The sequence below is a fragment of the Schistocerca piceifrons genome, chromosome 2 (assembly GCF_021461385.2).
Source record: "Schistocerca piceifrons isolate TAMUIC-IGC-003096 chromosome 2, iqSchPice1.1, whole genome shotgun sequence".
NCBI lineage: Eukaryota > Metazoa > Arthropoda > Insecta > Orthoptera > Acrididae > Schistocerca > Schistocerca piceifrons.
The window spans coordinates 796,275,362-796,296,132 of record NC_060139.1 but is presented as its reverse complement, the minus strand read 5'-3'; the positions used below and the strand labels follow the sequence as shown (position 1 = coordinate 796,296,132).

Genomic DNA, 20,771 nt, shown 5'->3' with positions numbered 1-20,771 from the left:
TAAGATGTATATATATGTGATTTAAAAAATTAATTTTCATAATGTATACAAAACAGTGTAACATGTATTTTCCATAAGGAGGACCAGGGAAAGTAACAGACTTGACTGCAGTAGATGGTCTTGTGACCGAGTTCTGGAGTAGGCAAGCAGAGTGGTCTTTTGACACTGTCGTTGGTGTAGTGAATACAGTTTTCTGATCATTGTCACTGGAACAGCGAAGGTTTTTGTTGGCAAGATTGGGCGGTTGACAAGCCGCTTGTGATAAAGTGGTTCAGGATAGTGGTAGTACAGATTTGTTGTGATTGTAATTGACTGCATTAGGATATTAAAGTATAAAGAGGGATGGGTGCCAGAAAGTAAACTGAATTCATTCATAAAGACAGTAAGTGAGAAACCAGTTGGTGAAATAAAATCTGGTTTTGATGATGAATTTGAAGAGATAAAATCTAAAATTGGAAAGAATAGTGAGGAGCTGGGAAATATAATCAGTGCTGTGTGTAATAAATTGATCAGCTGGAAAATAAATTTGCAGAAGTAGAAAATAAGCTTGAAAATAATGTTAAAAGGGTTGCAGAACTCTCTAATAGAGTAGAGGGATGGAAATAGTGTTATGAGAAAAGCTGTGCAAAGTAACCTTGTGGGGAAAATTCAGGTGCAGGTACAAAACTGTACATTACTTGAAAGACAGACAGAGGCAGAAATTAAATTAATCGAAGTGGGAATTTCTGACTTTCATAAGAGTATCTGCAATAATAAAAGGGAACTAGAAGGGGAAATTAATGTATTGAGGGAAACAATTATGAATGCAGCAGCAGGGAATGGAAATGTGTTGTTGAGATATTCTTTGGGACATGGATATCAGTCAAAACTATTTAGTGGGGAAAGTAAGTACCATGCAGTTGGCTTTTTGGCTGCATGCAGTGATGACTTTGTGACAGGAATGAGTGATGTGGCAGGAATAAAATTTGTTGGAAGGGGGTGCTTAAACATGGGCAGCCAAAATGCAGATAAGGTGTGTGATCTTTAAAAATTTGTTCTTGAATAAATATGGGGGTCAGGCAAAACAACTAAGAGTGCAGAATGACTTTTTGAATGGACTTAGTTATAAGAGTGGAAAGGAGAGTATGAGAGAGGGTTTTTTTTGTTAGAGAACTAAATAAATTACATTGCTTGGATAGACCACTGGGTGTGCTAACAGAAATTTCAATAGTAAAGAAAAGGTTAACAGAGCACTTGCAATGGGATTTGATTCATAGTGAAACAAAGTCAGTGGAGGAATTTCTAAATTTTGTGGAGAAGATTGACAGGGTTTTTGTTATGGACCTAGATATATGGAACAGAGGGAGAATGAATGGCAGGTACTGTGAAAGGGTAAATAGTAAAAAGGAGTACAGTAATAAATCACAGTAATTAATCACAATAACAGGCCGAGAGAGGATATAAATGGTCAAAATAATCAGGATAGAGATTGGAGAAGCAGGCCACAAATGGATAACAGAAATTTTGGAGGGAGAAGGGATAGTTTTGATCAGAGGAGTGATAGGGAAGGTATGAGAATAGACAAATTGCCAGATGCAAACGGACAGGATAGGCAGTCAAAAAACTTAATGTCTGCATGGGGAATGGTAATTATGATGTGAACAGCACCAGACAAGGACATGATGGGATGAGGAATAAAATTAGCAAGGAAAATAAAGAAATTGGGAAGTGTCATATGAATGCTTTCTTAAATGGCGAGCATGCAAGTCTGAATGATGTCAATTGATGGACATGAGGAGGCTGATTGTGATTAAAATGATCATATGCGGAATTACACAAAGCTTTGTTGCCTGAAGAATGGGATGAATTAAAATTTAAAACTGCCAATAAATAGGAGGAACAAAGTGTAGAAGAGACTGTTTAAAGTGCCATTAAGGATCTTTTTGAAGTGGATAGTGATGTGGATTTTGGAGCCAGATGTAAAGGTATTTGGATTATGTAGGAAGAAAGCAGAAGTGAAATAGAAGGTGATTTATTATTGAACAGAGCTGAAGCAGTCAATAGTTTATATCAATGTGGGAGGAATTGCAGATGTAGCCTTATTAAACTCTGGCTCAAGTTTATCTCCAATTTTTGAATCTTTTTGGCAACAAATTAAATGTTTAAGGTTAATAGAACTATCAGTTACAGGAGTAAAGATTAAGACAACAACTGGAGCATCTGGTAAGCCCATCAGCAAAGAAATATCATTGGTATTTGAAATTAGTGATTAATTTTTAATATAAATTGTTATGTGACAAAGGGTTTGGCACTGAATATAATTTTGGGTATGGATTTCTTGTACAAACATGACTGTAGCACTTTTGTGAAAGACAGAGTGGTGGAATTTTATGCAGGTGGAAACAGAAAGAGAACAAAATTTAAAGAACTGAAAGGAGGCAAGACAAGGCTCATTTACAAAGGATAGATTAGATATGTTATGAAATGTGTACTGAACAAGTAATATATGACAAAATAAATGAAATGGGTCATTTAAATGAGGAAAAGAGGATGCAGATTCCAGATTTTGTTGTGTAAGTATAAATATCTTATTATGAGAAGATATGTTAAAGGTACAGACAAAATGGGGCTGATGCCTTGTCAAGGTTACCACTGGTTGGGGAAGAAAGTAAAGGGAATGGAGTAGAGAAAGAACTACAAATACTGTACATGAAATAAGTGAGTGGAGAGAATAAGACCAAATACATGTGTAAGGACTTGAGGAGACCAGACATTGAAGTTAATTAAAATCAACTTTGGAATTAAAGGACATAAGAAAATTGCTCAATTTTATATAATTTTTAAGGGGATTTTATTTAGGTATAGAAGTTTTGGCAAACAGGAGTGGAAAATGTAAAATGCAGGCAAGCATCTGGAAACATTAATAAAATGGCTTCTTGTGACAGATGTCAAAAAGTAAAGTATAATTCTGCTGCAGTACAAGGAGACTTGCAGAATATTATTCATAACAAGAATAGTGAACTGCTAGCTATCAATCTGTTTGGGAGACTACCAGCATTTTGAGTGGTGTGTGAAGTATGTTCTTTAAACTCTTGATGTGTAAGGCTGCATCCACTAAAAAGGCTACCAGCCAGAGTATAATTAACAGATAAAAATCTAATAGTCATGGGGGACTGGAATGCAGTTATAGGGGAAGTAGTAGAAGAAAAGGTTACAGGAGAATATGAGCTTGGGACAAGGAATGAGAGAGGAGGAAGACTAATGGAGTTCTGTAACAAATTTCAGCTAGTAATAGCGAATACTCTGTTCAAGAACCACAGGAGGAGGAGGTATAATTGGAAAAGATCAGGTGACATGGGAAGATTTCAGTTAGATTACATCATGGGCAGACAGAGATTCTGAAATCAGATACTGGACTGTAAGGCATACCCAGGAGCAGGTATAGACTCAGATCACACTGTAGTAGTGATGAAGAGTAGGCTGAAGTTCAAAAGATTAGTCAGGAAGCATCAATATGCAAGGAAGTGGGATACAGAAGTGATAAGGGATGGGGAGACAACACTTGAAATTCTCTAAGGCTTTAGATACAGCAGTAAAGAATAGCTTAGTAGGCAGTACAGTTGAAGAGAAATGGGTAACTCTAAAAATGGCAATCACAGAAGTTGGAAAGGAAAACATAGGTACAAAGAAGTTAACCATAAAGAAACCTTGGGTAACAGAAGAAATACTTCAGTTGATTGATGGAAGGAGGAAGTATAAAAATGTTCAAGGAATTTTAGGAATACAGAAATACAAGTCGCAGAGGAAGGAAATAAATAGAAAGTGCAGGGAAGCTAAGATGAAATGGCTGCATGAAAAATGTGAGGAAATAGAAAAAGAAATGATTTTTGGAAGGACTGACTCAGCATACAGGAAAGTCAAAACAACCTTCGGTGGCACAAAAAAGCAAGAGTGGTAACATTAACAGTGCAACAGGAATTCCACTGTTAAATGCGGAAGAGAGAGAGGATAGGTGGAAAGAGTACATTGAAGGCCTATATGAGGGGGAGATTTGTCAGATGTGATAGAAGAAGAAACAGGAGTTGATTTAGAAGAAATAGTTGATCCATTATTAGAATCAGAATTTAAGAGCACTTTGGAAGACTTGAAATCAACTAAGACAGAAGGGATGTATAATATTCCATCTGAATTTCTAAAATCATTGGAAGAAGTGGAAACAAAAGAACTATTAATATTGGCATGTAGAATGTATGAGTCTGGGACATACCATCTGACTTTTGGAAAAATATCATCCATACAATTACGAAGACTGCAAGAGCTGACAAGTGCAAGAATTACTGCACAATCAGCTTAACAGCTCAAGCATCCAAGTTGCTGACAAGAATAATATCCAGAGAATGGAAAAGAAAATTGTGAATGTGCTAGATGACGATTAGTTTTGCTTTAGAAAAGGTAAAGGCACCAGAAAGGCAATTCTGATGTCATAGTTGATAATGGAAGTAAGACTAAAGAAAAATCAAGACATGTTCATAGGATTTGTTGACCTGAAAAAAGGGTTCAACAGTGTAAAATGGTGCAAGATGTTCGACATTCTGAGAAAAATTGGGGTAAGCTACAGGGAGAGACGGGTAATATAGAATATGCACAAGAGCCAAGAAGGAATAAAAGGGATGGATGACCAAAAACGAACTGCTCATATTAAAAAGGGTGTAAGACAGGGATGTAGTCTTTCCCCCCTACTGTTCAATCGTACATTGAAGAAGCAATGATGGAAGTAAAAGAAAGCTTCCAGAGTGGAATTAAAATTTAAAGTGAAAGGATATCAGTGATAGGATTCGCTGATGACATTGCTATCCTGAGTGCAGGTGAAGAAGAATTACATGATATGCTGAATGGAATGAGCAATTTAATGAGTACAGAATATGGGTTAAGACTAAATCAAAGAAAGACTAAAGTAATGAGAAGTAGGAGAAATGAGAATAGTAAGAAATTTAGCATCAGGATGGATGGTCACAAAGTAGATGAAGTTAAAGAATTCTGCTACCTGGGCAGCAAAATAATCAATGACAGACAGAGCAAGAAGGACATCAAAAGCTGACTAGCCGTGGCAAAAAGGGCATTTCTGGTCAAGAGAAGTCTAATAGTATCAAACATAGACCTTAATTTCAGGAGGAAATTTCTGAGAATGTACATCTAAAGCATAGCATTGTACGGTAGTGAAACATGGACTGTGGGAAAACCGGAACAGACGAGAATTGAAGCATTTGAGATGTGGTACTACAGGTGAATGCTGAAAATTAGATGGACTGAAAAGGTAAGGAATGAGGAGGTTCTGCACAGAATAGGAGAGGAAAGGAATATGCGGAAAACACTGACAAAGAGGAGGGACAGGATGATAGGACATCTGTTAAGAATTCAGGGAATTGCTTCCATGGTAGCAGAGGGAGCTGTAGAGGGGAAAAACTATACAGGAAGACAGAGCAAATAATTGAGTACATAGGTTGCAAGTGCTACTCTGAGATGAAGAGGTTGGTTGGCAAAAGGGAGGAATTTGTGGTGGGCCGTATCAAACCAGTCAAAAGACTGATGAACCCCCCCTCCCCCCCCCCCCCCCCCCAAAAAAAAAGAAGGGCCTTATGCAGACTGAAGACAATGAGGACTGGAATTAACACTATCAACTAGCAATGAATAGTGTCAACCAAAGTCAGTTTTCTCTTGTGTGATTTAAGTATTATGACATCATATGATTTTAGAGTAAGAAACAAAAGCGTGGATAAACTGAGTTACATATAAGGTGATGGACAGGCTGGCTAATAGTCTAATACACAACAACAATATTAGCACACACCTTTGTGGGCCAATTAATAAGTAATCACTTGGAATTTTAACTGAGGAGTGTATTCTCTGTTCTACTTTGTCTCAAATGCGATGGGCAAAATTGACACAAAATGGGGGTAAGTGGGGGGGGGGGGGGGGGGGGGGGGGAAGGGCCGTTCAGCCGTCTGTTGAGTGCTATATGGAGGCAAGCAGTGGAGAACTGGTTTTTTGTTGTATATGGCGAGGCTAGGTGAATCGAGAAGGCTGGCCAGAGCTGCAGCAGGAGTAAAACGACTGAGGACTGGTTTGTCTGTGGACAGAACATGGCACTGGGGAAAGCCCAAAGCTAACACACCTGGCAGCAAAGGAGGTGAATGCCAAGGTGGTCTGGCAACTGAATGTGTTGCATTAAAAGTATGGCATATCCACTAAAATAGCGAAAACTGCCTACAATTGAAGAGGACATTTCTGAGCCCCACCCATACACTGCTATCCTTTACCTTCCCTGCCCTCTCCAGATTGTTGCTTCCATTACATGTGACAGTTGCATTCTGATCCGAGCTGCTAGATTTGAGATCATGTGTGTGTGTGATGTACTAGGTGTTGTAAATAAATGGTGTGTGTTTCCCTTTCTTTGTCTGATGAATGCTATGGTCAAAACCTAATGTGGAAGTGTCTTTCAATTCTGCCTGTCTACAACTTAATGCATCATCTTCATGGTAGTACTCTATCTTTTCCTTACATTGTTGACATCGAAACCTGGAGTTTCCATTGTTTGATAAAATTATTACCATATTTATATGGCTCTGATTTAGAAGTCATTAAAGTTTAAATGTTTACTTATTTATAACACGTAATAACTGTTAGCAGGCTTCTTATTAACACATATGACACACCAACAAATAGGGTTGACATCGGTTATATGATAAGCAAGCTTGTTGTGCAATATGCACAAAAACAAATTGTTAAATTATTTATAATTTTGAATTAAGCTGTGATACAACAGAATTCTGCACACAAAGACTATTATTTAGCTTCAGCATGTTGATGTTGCAGTAGGGACTATGATGTAATAATTTATGTAAGTATGATTTATTATGTTCATAAAAAAAAACAATTAAGGAATGTGCTTTGAGTCTCATGGTGCCACAGTAGAATACAGACATGTATTTGACTAGCTATTGTAATTTCCTTTCTGAACAAAAGTAAAATAATAAATTAAAAGGATAAAGTGTAGAATTTAGTTATTGGATAAGATTTAAATAAATGTACATTTAAGAATATGTTAACTGAATTTTCATAATGTATACAAAACAGTGTAAAGTGTATATCTGATAAGGTGGGCCAGGGAAAATAACAGACTTGACTGCAGCAGTTGATCATGTGACCAAGCTCTGGAGTAGGCAGGAAGAGTGGTTTTTTGTTGCTGTCATTGTTGGAGTGAATATGGTTTGCCGATTATTGTCGTTGAAGAGTGGAGGTCTGTGTCAGTAAGACCGGGAGATCAATGAGCCATTTGTGATAAAGTGGTTCAGCATAGTGGTAGTATGGACTTGTCGCAATTATAGGTGACTACATTGGGACATTAAAATAGTAAGCAAGTAAATATTAGTGCTGAGTTCAGTGTCAAGAGTTAATCTGATTTGTAACGAGTTTCAGTGGAATTTAGAAAACACTGCAAAGTGTTTAAATTGTGTTACATGTACTACAAACTGACACTTGTTAGCATTCAGAACATTCATTCAGGGTCTTGCTAGCTGTGCTCTGCTCTGTACACTGACTCATGAAAGTATCTGCTGCAAGTCTACTTTGAAATGTATGGCCACCTTTTTGTAATATTTCCTTTGTTTGATTCTTTGCTTGCAAGTAAATTTGCAAATTGAATTTAAACCAATGCATTAGGGATCTCATTCTCTGCCAGGTTTGTATCTAGAAGTCTCAAAGTGTTCAAAAACATAACTGGACTAATATTTTTCCCCATATTTATAACTGTGTTTTACTGACTGCAACATTGTTGCCAGCAGTTACCAGTGATTCTAAGAATATTCAAACTATTTTATTCACAGTATTTGACACAATTATTTTAAAAGTCCAGATAATTAATTCTGTTCAGTGATTAACATCTATTCTGTGTAATTATATGTAGAATATTTGAAGTTGTCCAACACTGGACAAAATTATTGAGGCTTTTAAAAAAACTATGATGGAAAACTATGCATAAAATAGTTTGAGTAATGGTGTCTATTTTTTTTACCATAAAATCCATGAAAAATAAAATATTTATTCTGAACACATGAAGAACCAGAAATAAACATTCTGGATGTGTTAAATACACAGTTAACTAGTCATAATTCAAATCTAGTTGATGGTATCTTTTTGTAAATCTGTTGCTAATATACTGATGTGGGTTGTTCTTTGCTTAATATCATGTAGTCACAACAGTGACAAGTCTTACCTCCTGCAATTTGAATGGTCTATAAACCGGCCCTCAGTGATGCAGAATGGATGCTGTGGTGCATGAGTGTTGGTGACAGCTGATGTCACTGATGTTGCTTGAACTGGAGATGATGCCACCTGTTTCGTTTGCGAAGTTGCTGTGGTAGCTGGAGGGTTTACATGAGGAGGGCTTGTGACGCTCTCCTAACAACAGGAAATTTAACTGCTTCACAATGACACACATAACAACAACATTATAATAATGTAGCAAAAAGTCTTGATGAAATGTTATAGTTTGATTACTACAAACACAGGATCCAGTTGTGTTGTATATTTTTTGCAACACCAGGAAGTCGAAGTTTATTTGTTGTAAGGATGGAAAAACATTTTATACAAAGCAGGTAGGCTGGGGACATGCTATCATGGAACAAACTGTGGTATGCTTACAAGACATTTTGTAGTTTCAACATTACACTCTATATGTATCATTTATTACATAGTTATGTGCATTTCATAACACTGATCTACATAGTAAGACACTTCTCTTGCAAAAAGTAGATTTTATGAAATGTTCCCATTTAATATACAGAAGTAGTTGTTTCAGTATGTTATGCATTTGTAACAATGTGGTTGTAACAGTGTTTCACTGCAACTTTACATAGTCTGTAAGAGCTGTAGTTTACTGTGTACTGGGTTCCATTTCTTATGTGAAGATTAATGAGAATGCAAGAAGAGAAGTTTGTCTTTCACCAGACAGAGTATTCAGCATACACTGGCGACTCACCAATTCTGGAGATTCATCACTGTTAAACAAAAAAGATCAATACTGTTAAACAAATATACAAGTTTTGAAAAGAAAAGAGAATGTTGTTATTAATTTAGGAACTCATGGAAATGTGGAGTATATTTAGTTATAAAACTAGCAGGTTTTGAACTTAGACATTTAGGGTAAAATGAACTACTTATATGAGGGTTGACTGAATAGTAATGCCTCCACCTTTGTAACTCCTCAATAGTCGGCAGCATTGGTATGCAGCAGGTACTGGCTTGTTCCATAGCCTCTTCTCTACAGCTCCAGTTGGCGGGAAGCCTTTGCACTAAACAGTTGTGTTGTTACAGTGTAAAGTATGGAACCCTGTGCAGACGGTTGGTCAATACAATTTAAGCAACATGCAGTCATTGAATTTTTGACAACAGAAGGTGTCACCCCAAAGGTGGTTCATCAGAGAATGACAGCAGTTTATGGTGACTGTGTTGATGTGAGTACTGCATGTCATTGAGTGAGTAAGTTTAAAGATGTTGAGGTGGGAACATCTGCCTGCATGACAATCAAAGCGTTGGATGTCCTGTGACAGCAACCACTGAGTTTCACAAGCAAAATGTTGACATATAAATACAGGACGATAGTCATCACTCAGAGAGAATTTTCAAGCACAGTTGGCATTTCACAAGAAGGTGTGGGTCACATTATTGCTTTGCTTGGCTATTGGAAGATCTGTGCACAATGGGTAGCCCAGATGCTCACTAGTGAAATGAAAGGACACCACCGTACAGCATCCTCCATACAGTCCAGATTTAGCACCGTCTGACTTCCATCTGTTCCCAGTAATGAAAGATGATCTGCGGGGACATCATTATGCTTCTGATGAAGATGTGGAGAGAACTGTGAGACTGTGGTGCGGAAACAGAGTGCCGACTTCTTCCATGACGGCTTCAGAAAACTTGTTGACTGTTGGCAGCAATGCCTCCAATTCGCTGGTGATTATGTGGAGAAGTGGATATTGGTAATTAAAGATCACATTCTAAGGATTATTTGTGCATTTTATTTATTAAAACGTTCCCATCCAAACCCAATTAACGAAGGTGGAGGCATTACTGTTCATTCAACCTGCGAATCATTTGCTTGGGAATATGTGAAAATGTGTAATTCTTATTTGTAAGTATTTCATGGATAATATCAGTCAGAAATGAATCAGATTTTATTCAAACAATAATACAGAAATTCTGGTGCTTTCTTAAACCCTATAATTAAACTACCACAGATAATTTTATGATTTACGACTAGGTGTGAAGTACTTATATACGCAGCCTTTCTTGTATATACTGTTCCAATTAGTCACTGAAACACACATTAACATGAGAAGAAGAAATATACTAAAAATTAAAATTTAAAAATAAATACAGAAAATGGTCACTAGATTAGCTGGTCACTGCAGCTATGCACACCATCTGTTGGTATTCCTTGGGCCTTCTGATCGGCCCAGGAGCCATCACAATAGCAACAAGTCTGCATGACCTATTGGAATGATGCAACACATCTGTTTGTATAAAAATAATGGAAGCAGTAAAAGTAACTGTAGCAATCTGCTGTTTACTACACTCACCAACCATACCAGACATAAAACAGGCTGCTGTGGCAAAAGTAGTGTGCACGTTGACATTAGAACAGCATGTCTGCAATTATCTGAGGTGGCTGCCAAGGGCAGACCATCAGCAACCGTCATCACGAGATCTGCTATGCACGTGCAGCAAAAAACCAGTGACACAGATGTTAAATCTGTTCCACACATGTAAATACTGTCATTGTATGCTAGTTGTATCTCTTTTACAGTCATTTGTTTCCTTGTGTTCCTATTTAGAACACAAGTGGCAACATTGAGGGTTGAGTTTTTGTGTGTTTTGGATTCTGTATTTTTTCTGCTGTTTGGCTCTTCCATGGAGGCTTTACTCCAGTCACTTTTGCACCAACTTCAGGTGCATATGGCTATGTTGGAACAGCAGTTGGCTGCATTATTCAGGCTAGCTCATTTGATGAATCTGTGAAGACTGGTATGCTTATGAGAAGTGGCTTTACCAACATTTCATAGTGTTCCAGGTGGCCAACACAAAGGTCTGTAAGGCTTTTTATTTATTGTGAATACACCATCACATGTATCACTCATTGTACCAATTAGCTCCTATGCAAACCCAGCATCACTTTCTTTTGACAATCTGTGTAGTTTGCCACCATCCTATCACCACAAGCATACACATGTGGTCAAGGCATGAGTTGAATTCTACCACTGTCACAAGCAGCTGCAGCAGTTGTTCCAAGTTAGGATGACCAAGCTTTTTGACCTCAGTCATAAGTGCCAGTTTGGAGCCTTATGCACACACTATGGTCAGAGAGGCCATCATTTGCATGGCTCCAGGAAAGGAGGTGCGTCAATGTACTCTTCAGTTTGCAGAACCTGTATTAGAAGAGGTGTTGATGCTGCACAGTTGTTCAAGGCCTCCCATGCTGTGAATTACTAATTAGAGGCTTGGAATGATGTCACCATTGTTGACAATGTTGTTGTTTTGTGCAGCATTAACAGGCACCCTGCCCCAAGCAGTGGGCCTCTTTGAATTAAAAAAAAAAAACAACGGGTCACATAGCAGAGGTATGTCGATGTCTACCCCCGCCCCATCCCCACCTCTACAGCAGTCATTACAGGAATCAATGGACATTAATATTCATACTGTTTCATTGCCATGTTTTCCATTATCTGAAGCCCACAACAAACTTTCCATTGAAATGTGTACTACAAGTCACACAGGGGCCACTGTGTGTCTACTCAACACATAGTTGTACACCAGGCTAGGGTCCCCACTGCTGGCAATTTTTGAGTGTCAATTTATAAGCTGTAACAAAAAGCAGTTTTCTGTTCTTGGCCAATTCATAGCCAGTTTATAAGTCAGTTGTCCACTCCATTACATAATTGGTGATTAATGATCAAGTACTAAATATTTGCTTGGGTTAGATACCTTTGCAACTTTTGGTTTCTCTGTTGCTGATGTGGTGCATCTGGTGTCAGACCAAAAGCCTTATCATGAATTGGATTCCTTGTGTTCTGAATTTTGTATCTATTTGATCCAGAGTCAGGTTGTGCAAACAATTTCACAACATACATTGCCCTCAAACCCTCTGAGCACTCTCATTTTTTTGGGAGGTGTGGCTTTTGCCAGTAGCTTTAGATGATCAGGTTAAGATGGGCCTAGATTGCTTAACGTCACTGGGAGTGATAGGACTGATTTCCTGAAGTGAGTGAACTCTGCCCTTAGTGGTAATAAAGAAGCCATCCAGTCAGCTCCAACCCTGTGGTGACTTCAAAGTTATTATTAATGTGCAGGCAGTCATAGACACCTACTTCCTGCCTCGTGTGGAGTAGTTGCTCACAAATTTGGCTGGGGGACAATTCTTTTTGAAAGTCGACTTGGCTGAAGCCTACCTTCAGACTTCATTGGACAAGGCCTCAAAACAGTTTGCTTGTAGTTAATATTCATTTCAGTCTCTATTAGTATCAGTGGGTAACATTTGGGATCACTAGCACACATGCCATCTTTCAACACTTTTTAGAATAGGTTGTGACAGTTATCCCTCAATGCATAACTATCTTGATGATAACATTGTGACAGGTGCCATGACGGAGGATCACCTACCTAACTTCTGTTTTCTGTTTACTGTTCTGCAAGCTGTGGGCCTCAAATATAATCTTGCTAAGTCTAACTTTTTCCAGCCTTCCATTGTTTATTTTGGTCTTGAAATTTCCCAGCAGAGCATGTGGCCCATGGAACAATATGTCACTGCCACTACAGCTTTGCCCCATCCTTCTAATCCGTAGGAACTTCAGACATTCCTCAGAAAAGTGGCGTATTATCACAAATTTATTCCCAGAATGGGTAGTATCACCTGCCTCTTACATTTGTTGCTTCAGAAAAGTGCTCCTTTTGTTTGGTCTGCAGCCTGTCAGCATGCTTTTATGCAGTTTAAGGATAGTCTTCATTTTGCACCATGTGTTGCAACATTTCATTCTGGTACGCATCTGCTCCTGGCCACGGATTCATCCCAGTATGGGCTGGGGGTGGTCCTCAACACATTGGTGTGGTCATCCGACTGGCGACCAGCAGTGTTTTCGAAATCCAGGATGAACCTGCAGCACTGGGACAGGGGAACTACATAACTCCTAAAGCGTGCGCATGTAAACATGCCCATCAACACATAGGGGAAAGGGATCAACTGGCTGCCCTGACAAGGTCTACACCTGGCCCCCACCCTCAAATGGGGTCTAAACTACCCAGAACAGTTGATGCTGTCACAGTACTGAGGGCAACAAAACAAATACAAAGATTTGCATGTTCAGTAAAATAGGCAAAGAGGAGCATTGTACTCTTTCAAGGAAAAAGCTGGAACTTTTAAATCTGGAGAGGATCATGTAGAGAAGAACAGTTGACCAAGCATTGGGTTGCTATGTGGCTAGCAGAACATGATAGCAGGAAACCTCCCTCACTGAAAAGAAACTTTAAAAAAATAAATAAAAAAAACAGTGACTACTGCATAATGTGTGTAAAACGTAGTATAGCACTATCAATAGAAAGACGCTGAGAAGGACATGTAACCTTCAACAAATATTGTTGCAGAATCTTATGGAAGGACTTCCACAAAAGCCAAATAAATTCTGGTCATTTGCAACGGTTCTTAGTGGCACTAAAATTAGTGTCTATACACTCACAGATGACCCAAGTAATAAATCCAAGATTAACAATGCAAAAGCAGAAGTGCTGAGCTCCAGTTTGAAACGAAGATAAAGGAGTACTGCTGCAGTCAATTCTTTCACTATTGCAAAGATAAGTGACATAGATATTTGTATCAGCTGCACTGAGAAACAGTCGAAATCGCTAAAACTGAATGAGGTTCTATGGGCCAATGGAACTGCTGTCACATTCTACACAGAACTTGCATTTGAATTAGCCCTTCATCTAATTATAATAAACATAAATCCCTTGAAAAAAATTTTGATCAGCAGTTGGAAGAAAACAGGGTCACACACATGGGCCAGAAGGTAGCACAAGTGACTGACAAACCTACTGTCCACTATCACTGCGGGCCATTAAACTTTAATCTTCCTTCTGTTTTCTCCAATATCACTGACATCAATCTGTCTTGCAAAACCAAACCTGTGCTTTCCTGACATGACATCCTGAAATCAATGAATTAAGGCATTGGAGGGGGGGGGGGGGGGGGGGGATGCAGGATTTCCTGATTTTTGGTAAAGCATTTGACTCAGTACCAATCATTATTAGCAAAAGAATGTACATAAGGGGTACCGAATGAAATTTATGACTGATTTCAGGGTTATACCATGTTAGCCTAAACATTTCTCTTACAAACATGTTTCCTCCTCCTTCTCCTACTTAGTTTCTGCTTCTGAGGAGGCCGCGACACCCCAGGAGTGATGAATCTATATACTTTGGTTGGTTGGGTGGTTGGTTGATTCAGGGGAGGGGACCAAACAGTGAGGTCATCGCTTCCATTGGATTACGGAAGGATGGGGAAGGAAGTCAGCCATTCCCTTTCAAAGGAACCATCTCAGCATTTGCCTGAGGTGGTTTAGGGAAATCATCAAAAACCTAAATCAAGATGGCCAGACACGGATTTGAACCATTGTCCTCCCAAATGCAAGTCCAGTGTGCTAACCACTGCACCACCTTGCTCAGTCATGCTTTGGAAATAAAGGCTTGTGTACCCTTCATTACTTAAGACATTTGCAGCACAATCAACTTCATCAACAGCTTCCAGTGCAATCTCTGCTGTATCAGCAAATAAATTACTGTCTGCAGTTCCACTCTGCTTCGCACGAAAACCACCAGCACATGTGCTTGACTGTACATCTGGTCCAGACTCTATGGCCTCTAAACATCACCCATTATCACCCAATGAGGCTGATACTACTGTACTGAAATCAGCCATGTTGCTATCCACACATTTAGTTACTCTAGTACAGACTACATTTATAAGGGGAAGAAATCACATGGGAAGAGAATGGGATGTGTAAGGGCTTCCCAGTGAAACTTATGCAGCACAGTCAATCTCCTCAACAGCTTCCAGTGCAATCTCTGCAATGTCGGCAACAAAATTAATGTCTGCAGTTCCACTCTGGCAACATGGATCTAGCAGGAAACGAGATTCCACAGTATCTCAATGTGAACATGAAGAACAACAGTACAACTGCACACACAACAAAGAACAAAGGTGTGATATTTGCACAAGAAACCATTATTGATGTTTGATGATGGGCTCAGGCCCAAAACTAATTAAAGTGAAATAAATCAGTCATTCAAAAACTGTGGTTGGTTGAAATTTTTTCTTCAGTGATATTTTATGGAATATCCTAGAGAGGAGCTCACATATAGCAATGAGATGATTCAGGAGTGGCTGTTGAGGTTCTGGAGGCAAGAGTAAAGGCTGGCTGTATTTACAATGATTGCATATCTCTACAATGTTATCAATGAATCTGAACCAGACAATGGGTTAAGATGGAGACTGGATAGTAGAGTTTCCCCTATGTTATATAAACAGACTGGTGCAGAAAGGAGCCTATGATAGTTCTTTGAATTTCTAAATCTTGTCTTCAAGGAGGAATAATTAATGTCAGAACGTAGTTAACCAAAAGAATTATAAAAGGGGCAATTGTTCTGAGGTAAGGAGGATATTGGGAAAAATAAATTCTATGACAACAAGACAACAGGCTAAGAGAATTTTCTTATACAGGATTGAAGCATCAGCAGTAACAAAATACATACTGTTTGTGATATTTAAGAAGGAAGTAAAGAAGATTAAAGTTTTAATCCCCTTGACAACAAAGTTGTTAGAGAGAGTGGTTGTGGAATGGTCTCATCACAATGTCTTCTGTATTGCTGTGGTAAGTGCCACACTGCATACTGAGCAACTGGTTCGATGCACCTGATTCTCAAGTTTCTCTCATAGCAGAGTGTAATACCTCCGATCATTCAGATAATCTGTAACTGACACCTCTAATTAGTAAGTTATTGATAACTTTCCAATACAGCACTGCTGTGCTGCCTACGGGAGTGGGCAGGGAAGAGGTGGGGAGATGAAGGGCTGCTACTTGCAGAGTCAGGTGGCTGTGCAGGGGTGCAGGTTGGGGAGGAAGGGGTGGGGGGACAGTTGGTAGAGGGAGGGGAAAGGGAGAAATAAGAGGAGAGAAGAAGAGAAGGAGAAGAGACTAGTAGGTGTGTTGGTGGGACACAAGTTGTGTGTACTGCTGAAGTGGGTGTTGGACAGAAACTAGCAAAGTTTGAGATGAAGGGGGTTATGGGAACGAAGGATATAGTGTAGTGAGAGTTCCCATCCTATACTGTTTAGAAAAGCTGGTGTTGGTAGGAAGAATGCAGATGCTACAGGCTGTGAAGCAGTCATTGAATTGAAGCTTATTGTGTTGGGCAGCACTGGGTGATGCACCTGCCTCTTACGCACAGTTTGATGGTGGCCATTCCTGTGGACAGACAGCTTGCTTGTTTGTTGTCATGCCCACGCAGAAAGTGGCACAATGGTTGCAGCTTAGTTTGTAGATCACATGACACTGGGCTCGCATTCGGGAGGACGACGATTCAATCCCGTCTCCAGCCATCCTGATTTAGGTTTTCCGTGATTTCCCTAAATCGCTTCAGGCAAATGCCGGGATGGTTCCTTTGAAAGCGCATGGCCGATTTCCTTCCCCACCCTTCCCTCATCCAAGCTTGCGCTCCGTCTCTAATGACCTCGTTGTCGACGGGACGTTAAACACTAATTTCCTCCTCCTCCTCCTCCTGTAGATCACATGGCTGTTTTCACAGACATCCCTGCCTATGATGGAATAGGAGATGCCTGTGACAGGACTGGAGTAGGTGGTGATGGGAGGATGTATGGGTCAGGTCTTGCATCTAGGTATACTGCAGGAATACGAGCCATGAGTCAAGCGGTTGGGAGAGTGTTGGAGTAGGGATGGACAGGGATATTGTGTAAGTTTGGTGGGCAGCAGAATACTATTGCAGGAGGGGTGGGGAAGATACTGGGAAGGATATTGCTAGTTTCAGGTCATGACTAGAGGCAGTGAAACCCTGGTAGAGAATGTGAATCAGTTGTTAAAGTCCTGAATGGTACTGAGTCAGTCATGAGAGAAGTGCTCTTTTGTGGCTAAAGAATGCGTATGTGGGAAGTGGTAGGCGATTCGAGAGAGAATGCACATGAGATCTGTTTCTGTACAGTGTTGGGAGGGTAATTTCAGCCTGTGAAAGCCTAAGTGAGACCCTTAGTATATTAGGGGGCTGCTTGTAACTGCAGATGTGATGACCTTAGGGTGCTTGACTGTATGAGAGGAACATATTGGTATGTAATGGCTGGCAGCTGTCAAAGTGGAGGTACTGTTGGTGGCTGGTAGGTTTGATGAGGAGGGAGGTACTGATGTAGCTATCTTTGAAGTTGAGGTCAGCATCAAGGAAGGTAGCTTGTTGGGTTGAGGAGGACCAGGTGAAGTGAATGGGGGAGAAGATGTTAAGGTTCTGGAAAAATGTGATAGGTTGTCCTCACATTCCACCAGAACCTCAACACCTTCTGATACATTTGCTTCACCTGTCTCCATCCCAGCAGATTGCAGCTCACATCAAGTGCAATCACAGTCTACAGTTGGGGCTTGGTGCCTGAAGACAGTGGCCATGTGTGAATGAGTTGTGCTTGTGTGTTTGTTTGTGTGTGTGTGTGTGTGTGTGTGTGTGTGTGTGTGTGTGTGTGTGTGTGTGTGTGTGTTTTCATTGGTTTTCATTGTGCCTGTCTGCAACTAAATGCTTCCTATTTGTGGTGAATAAGAAGCTATCCTCATATTGTTGTAACCTATTAATGTGTCTTCTGAAATTATATACATTGCATATTTAAATGTAATTTAGCTATATGAGTGGACACTGAAGTAATTGATCAAATTTATGGAATAAGTGGAAAAAATTTCTCTGCTGTATAATAATAAGCTGACACAATCCTTGTGAAACAACTATGTAGAGAAAGCATAGAATTAAAAAAAGGAGGAGGGGCAGAAGAAATCAGAATTTCTTTACGAGGTCAAATTAAGTCACACCTGATCTCATTTTTTCTAAACATTTGTGGGATTCTATAAGAATAAGAATAAGAATCTTTATTATCCGTTCAGTATTTTCTTATACAATGGGCTTTATCAATAAGTTCAATTACAGTATAAAGATGGTTATATTCTCATAACAATGTATATATAAATCATATGAATATTAGTGTAGTACAATATCACACATTTGGAATTTTATGTATTGTTAATTTTACAATAAAAAAGAAAACATTATACAGATTTATATTAAGCGGGGAGTATTCATGTTGATGACACTATGTCATTATCATATACATGTTGACAATACTATGTCATTATCCTAAGCTATTGATACAAATATGGAGCACTCGAAATAGGTCTATTATGCCTATATGTTAGATAATGTTTTTCCAAATTTAGTTCCTACTACAGGCAGAGGTACCTTTCTCTATATATGGTATAGTAAGAGTACTTACTACACTGTCTAAGAGTTTCAATGCACTAAACAAGCAGCTGCTATTTTTAACTCATTAAATAAGTTTTTACTCTACAGAGATCCTGTTAAGAATATGTTCTTCAGCAACTGTAAAGTAGCAGATGATTACTGTTAGTAATGATTCAAACAATGTGCACTTAGTCTTTCATAGGGTATGTGATCCTGTCCTGATCAACAATGAATAACTCACTGTGCTAATAGCCATCTGCGTGTGTAAATGAGTGCAATGTGAAGTGAATTACAATACCTGTTGAGAACAGCCTGGCACTTGAGACTCTGGCAGACACATGCGGCGAACAGCGTGGAAGGCAAGTCCTGGTCCACACATCAGGCGACGGGGTTGTGCGCGATCACCAGTGCACTCGATGTAAGCTCGGCAGTCACCCTCCACAGGCATCCGACCACGACGGCTCCCACAGCTATCATAACAAAACATATAAATAATGCTGCCTTACCCTTTCTTTTCTATGGCTGCTATCTCATTTATATTCTAGATCTGCAGTTGAATTTTAACTGAACTGGACAGACATAGCCAGAAACAGGGATACACTGATGAGCCAAAACATTAATGACCATCTGTTTAATAATGTGTTGGTGCAATTTTCAGACAGAATACAGCCATGATTATGCATGGTTTGGATTCAACACATCCTTGGTAGGTTTCCAAAGGTATGCAACAACATATGTCACCGCTCAGATCAGGCAATTACCACAAATTACAGGCTGGTGGTTTGCAGTCGACACCTGATATGTGTTCCAACCTGTACAGGTCATGGGCGTTTGCTGGCCAAGACATCAAAGTGGCTTTAATGCCATGTTCCTCACACCATTGCAGCAAGAGTCTGACCTTGTGACATCAAAAGTTATCCCGCTGGAAGGTTTCATTGCCATATGGGAAGACATCACACATGAAGCGATGCAGTTGGCCCTCAATAATGTTCGCATAGTCCACAGCTTTCATGGTGCCTTTGATTACTACCATGGGTGCCATAGAAGCCCAACTCAACATACCCCATCGCATAATTCTGCCCTCACTGGTCTGCATCTGTGGCACTGTGCATGTTTCAAGCACCTAGATTATGGTGTGTAAGGACAAAACTGTCGACCTGGTGTAAGAAGAAATGTGGTTCATTTGACCAGGTGACCCATGTCTAATAATCTATGGTGGAAGCTCAGAGATGCCTTGCCAATTGTAATTGATGGTGTTGTTGGGTCAATATGGGAACAAGTAGGGGGTCATGTGCTCTGGAGTTCCATGTTCGACAATGGCGTTTGAACAGTGTGCTCTAAAATATGTGTGCCTGCAGCAGCATTGTATTCTATCATCAGATCTGCCACAGATCACTGCCCATCCTGCTTTACACAGCAGGCAATACTCTGGTCTCCATGCTTTGTGATGAGACATGGATGTCTAATACCATGTGGCTTGCTCATTATTTCATCATCCTCCAATCACATTCCACAGATGCTAATGACAGTAGTATGCAAATACCTGACCAGCTTCACAATTTCAGAGATTCTTGTTCTCAGGCTCAGGGCCATAACAATCTGACTTCTGTCAAAGTCACTCATATCAGTGAATTTATGCATTTGTGGTCGTTATGTTCGCTATAAAGACCACCAATTCATCTCTGTTCCACTTATATTCTTTCCTTACTGCATCATGTGACTGCAACACTAGGAGAAGACATTCAGTCTTGTGGTGGCAGTAGTCATAATGTTTTGGCCCATCAGTCTATAATAAATGATTAATGTAAACAAAAGGCTGAACAAAACATGAAAAATTAATGTTGTCTTGCTCTAATCACCTGTGCATGGCCTATATATGTATTTAGTGCATCCTGTGACAGAAAATCTTCCACTTAAGTAACTAGAAATGAGATGCAGATGTCAGAGTACTATGGTGGTGTTAATGACACACTTTTGTTGTAAACTGAGATTTGACTAAAATGAAAGGACATAATTGGAAATGATATGTACTGAAACCTATTCAAGAAAACCAATACTTTACTGTACTCCACTAATTCCACATGAACAACTTTGACCACATCAGCCAGCAATAATGTCCAAGTGCTGCCTCAGGAATGGTACCCAGCTATGACTGAAATGTGACATTGCCTACAAGCACTGTTTTC

General features: G+C 39.5%; 1 protein-coding gene across 3 annotated transcripts in view; it reads right to left on the bottom strand.

The window, feature by feature from the left end:
* LOC124776395 overlaps positions 1 to 20,771 on the bottom strand; it is a 201,011-nt gene that overhangs the window by 19,001 nt on the left and 161,239 nt on the right. For 2 of the 3 annotated variants that reach the window (XM_047251368.1, XM_047251369.1), the window contains exons 7-8: positions 18,884 to 19,055; positions 8,252 to 8,436 (exon numbers count right to left, since the gene is read on the bottom strand). In XM_047251368.1, coding sequence (XP_047107324.1) covers positions 8,252 to 8,436; positions 18,884 to 19,055 — 357 coding nt within the window. Of the gene's footprint in view, positions 1 to 8,251; positions 8,437 to 8,701; positions 9,036 to 18,883; positions 19,056 to 20,771 lie in introns of those variants that run through there. The other variant, XM_047251371.1, reaches the window with a different exon arrangement.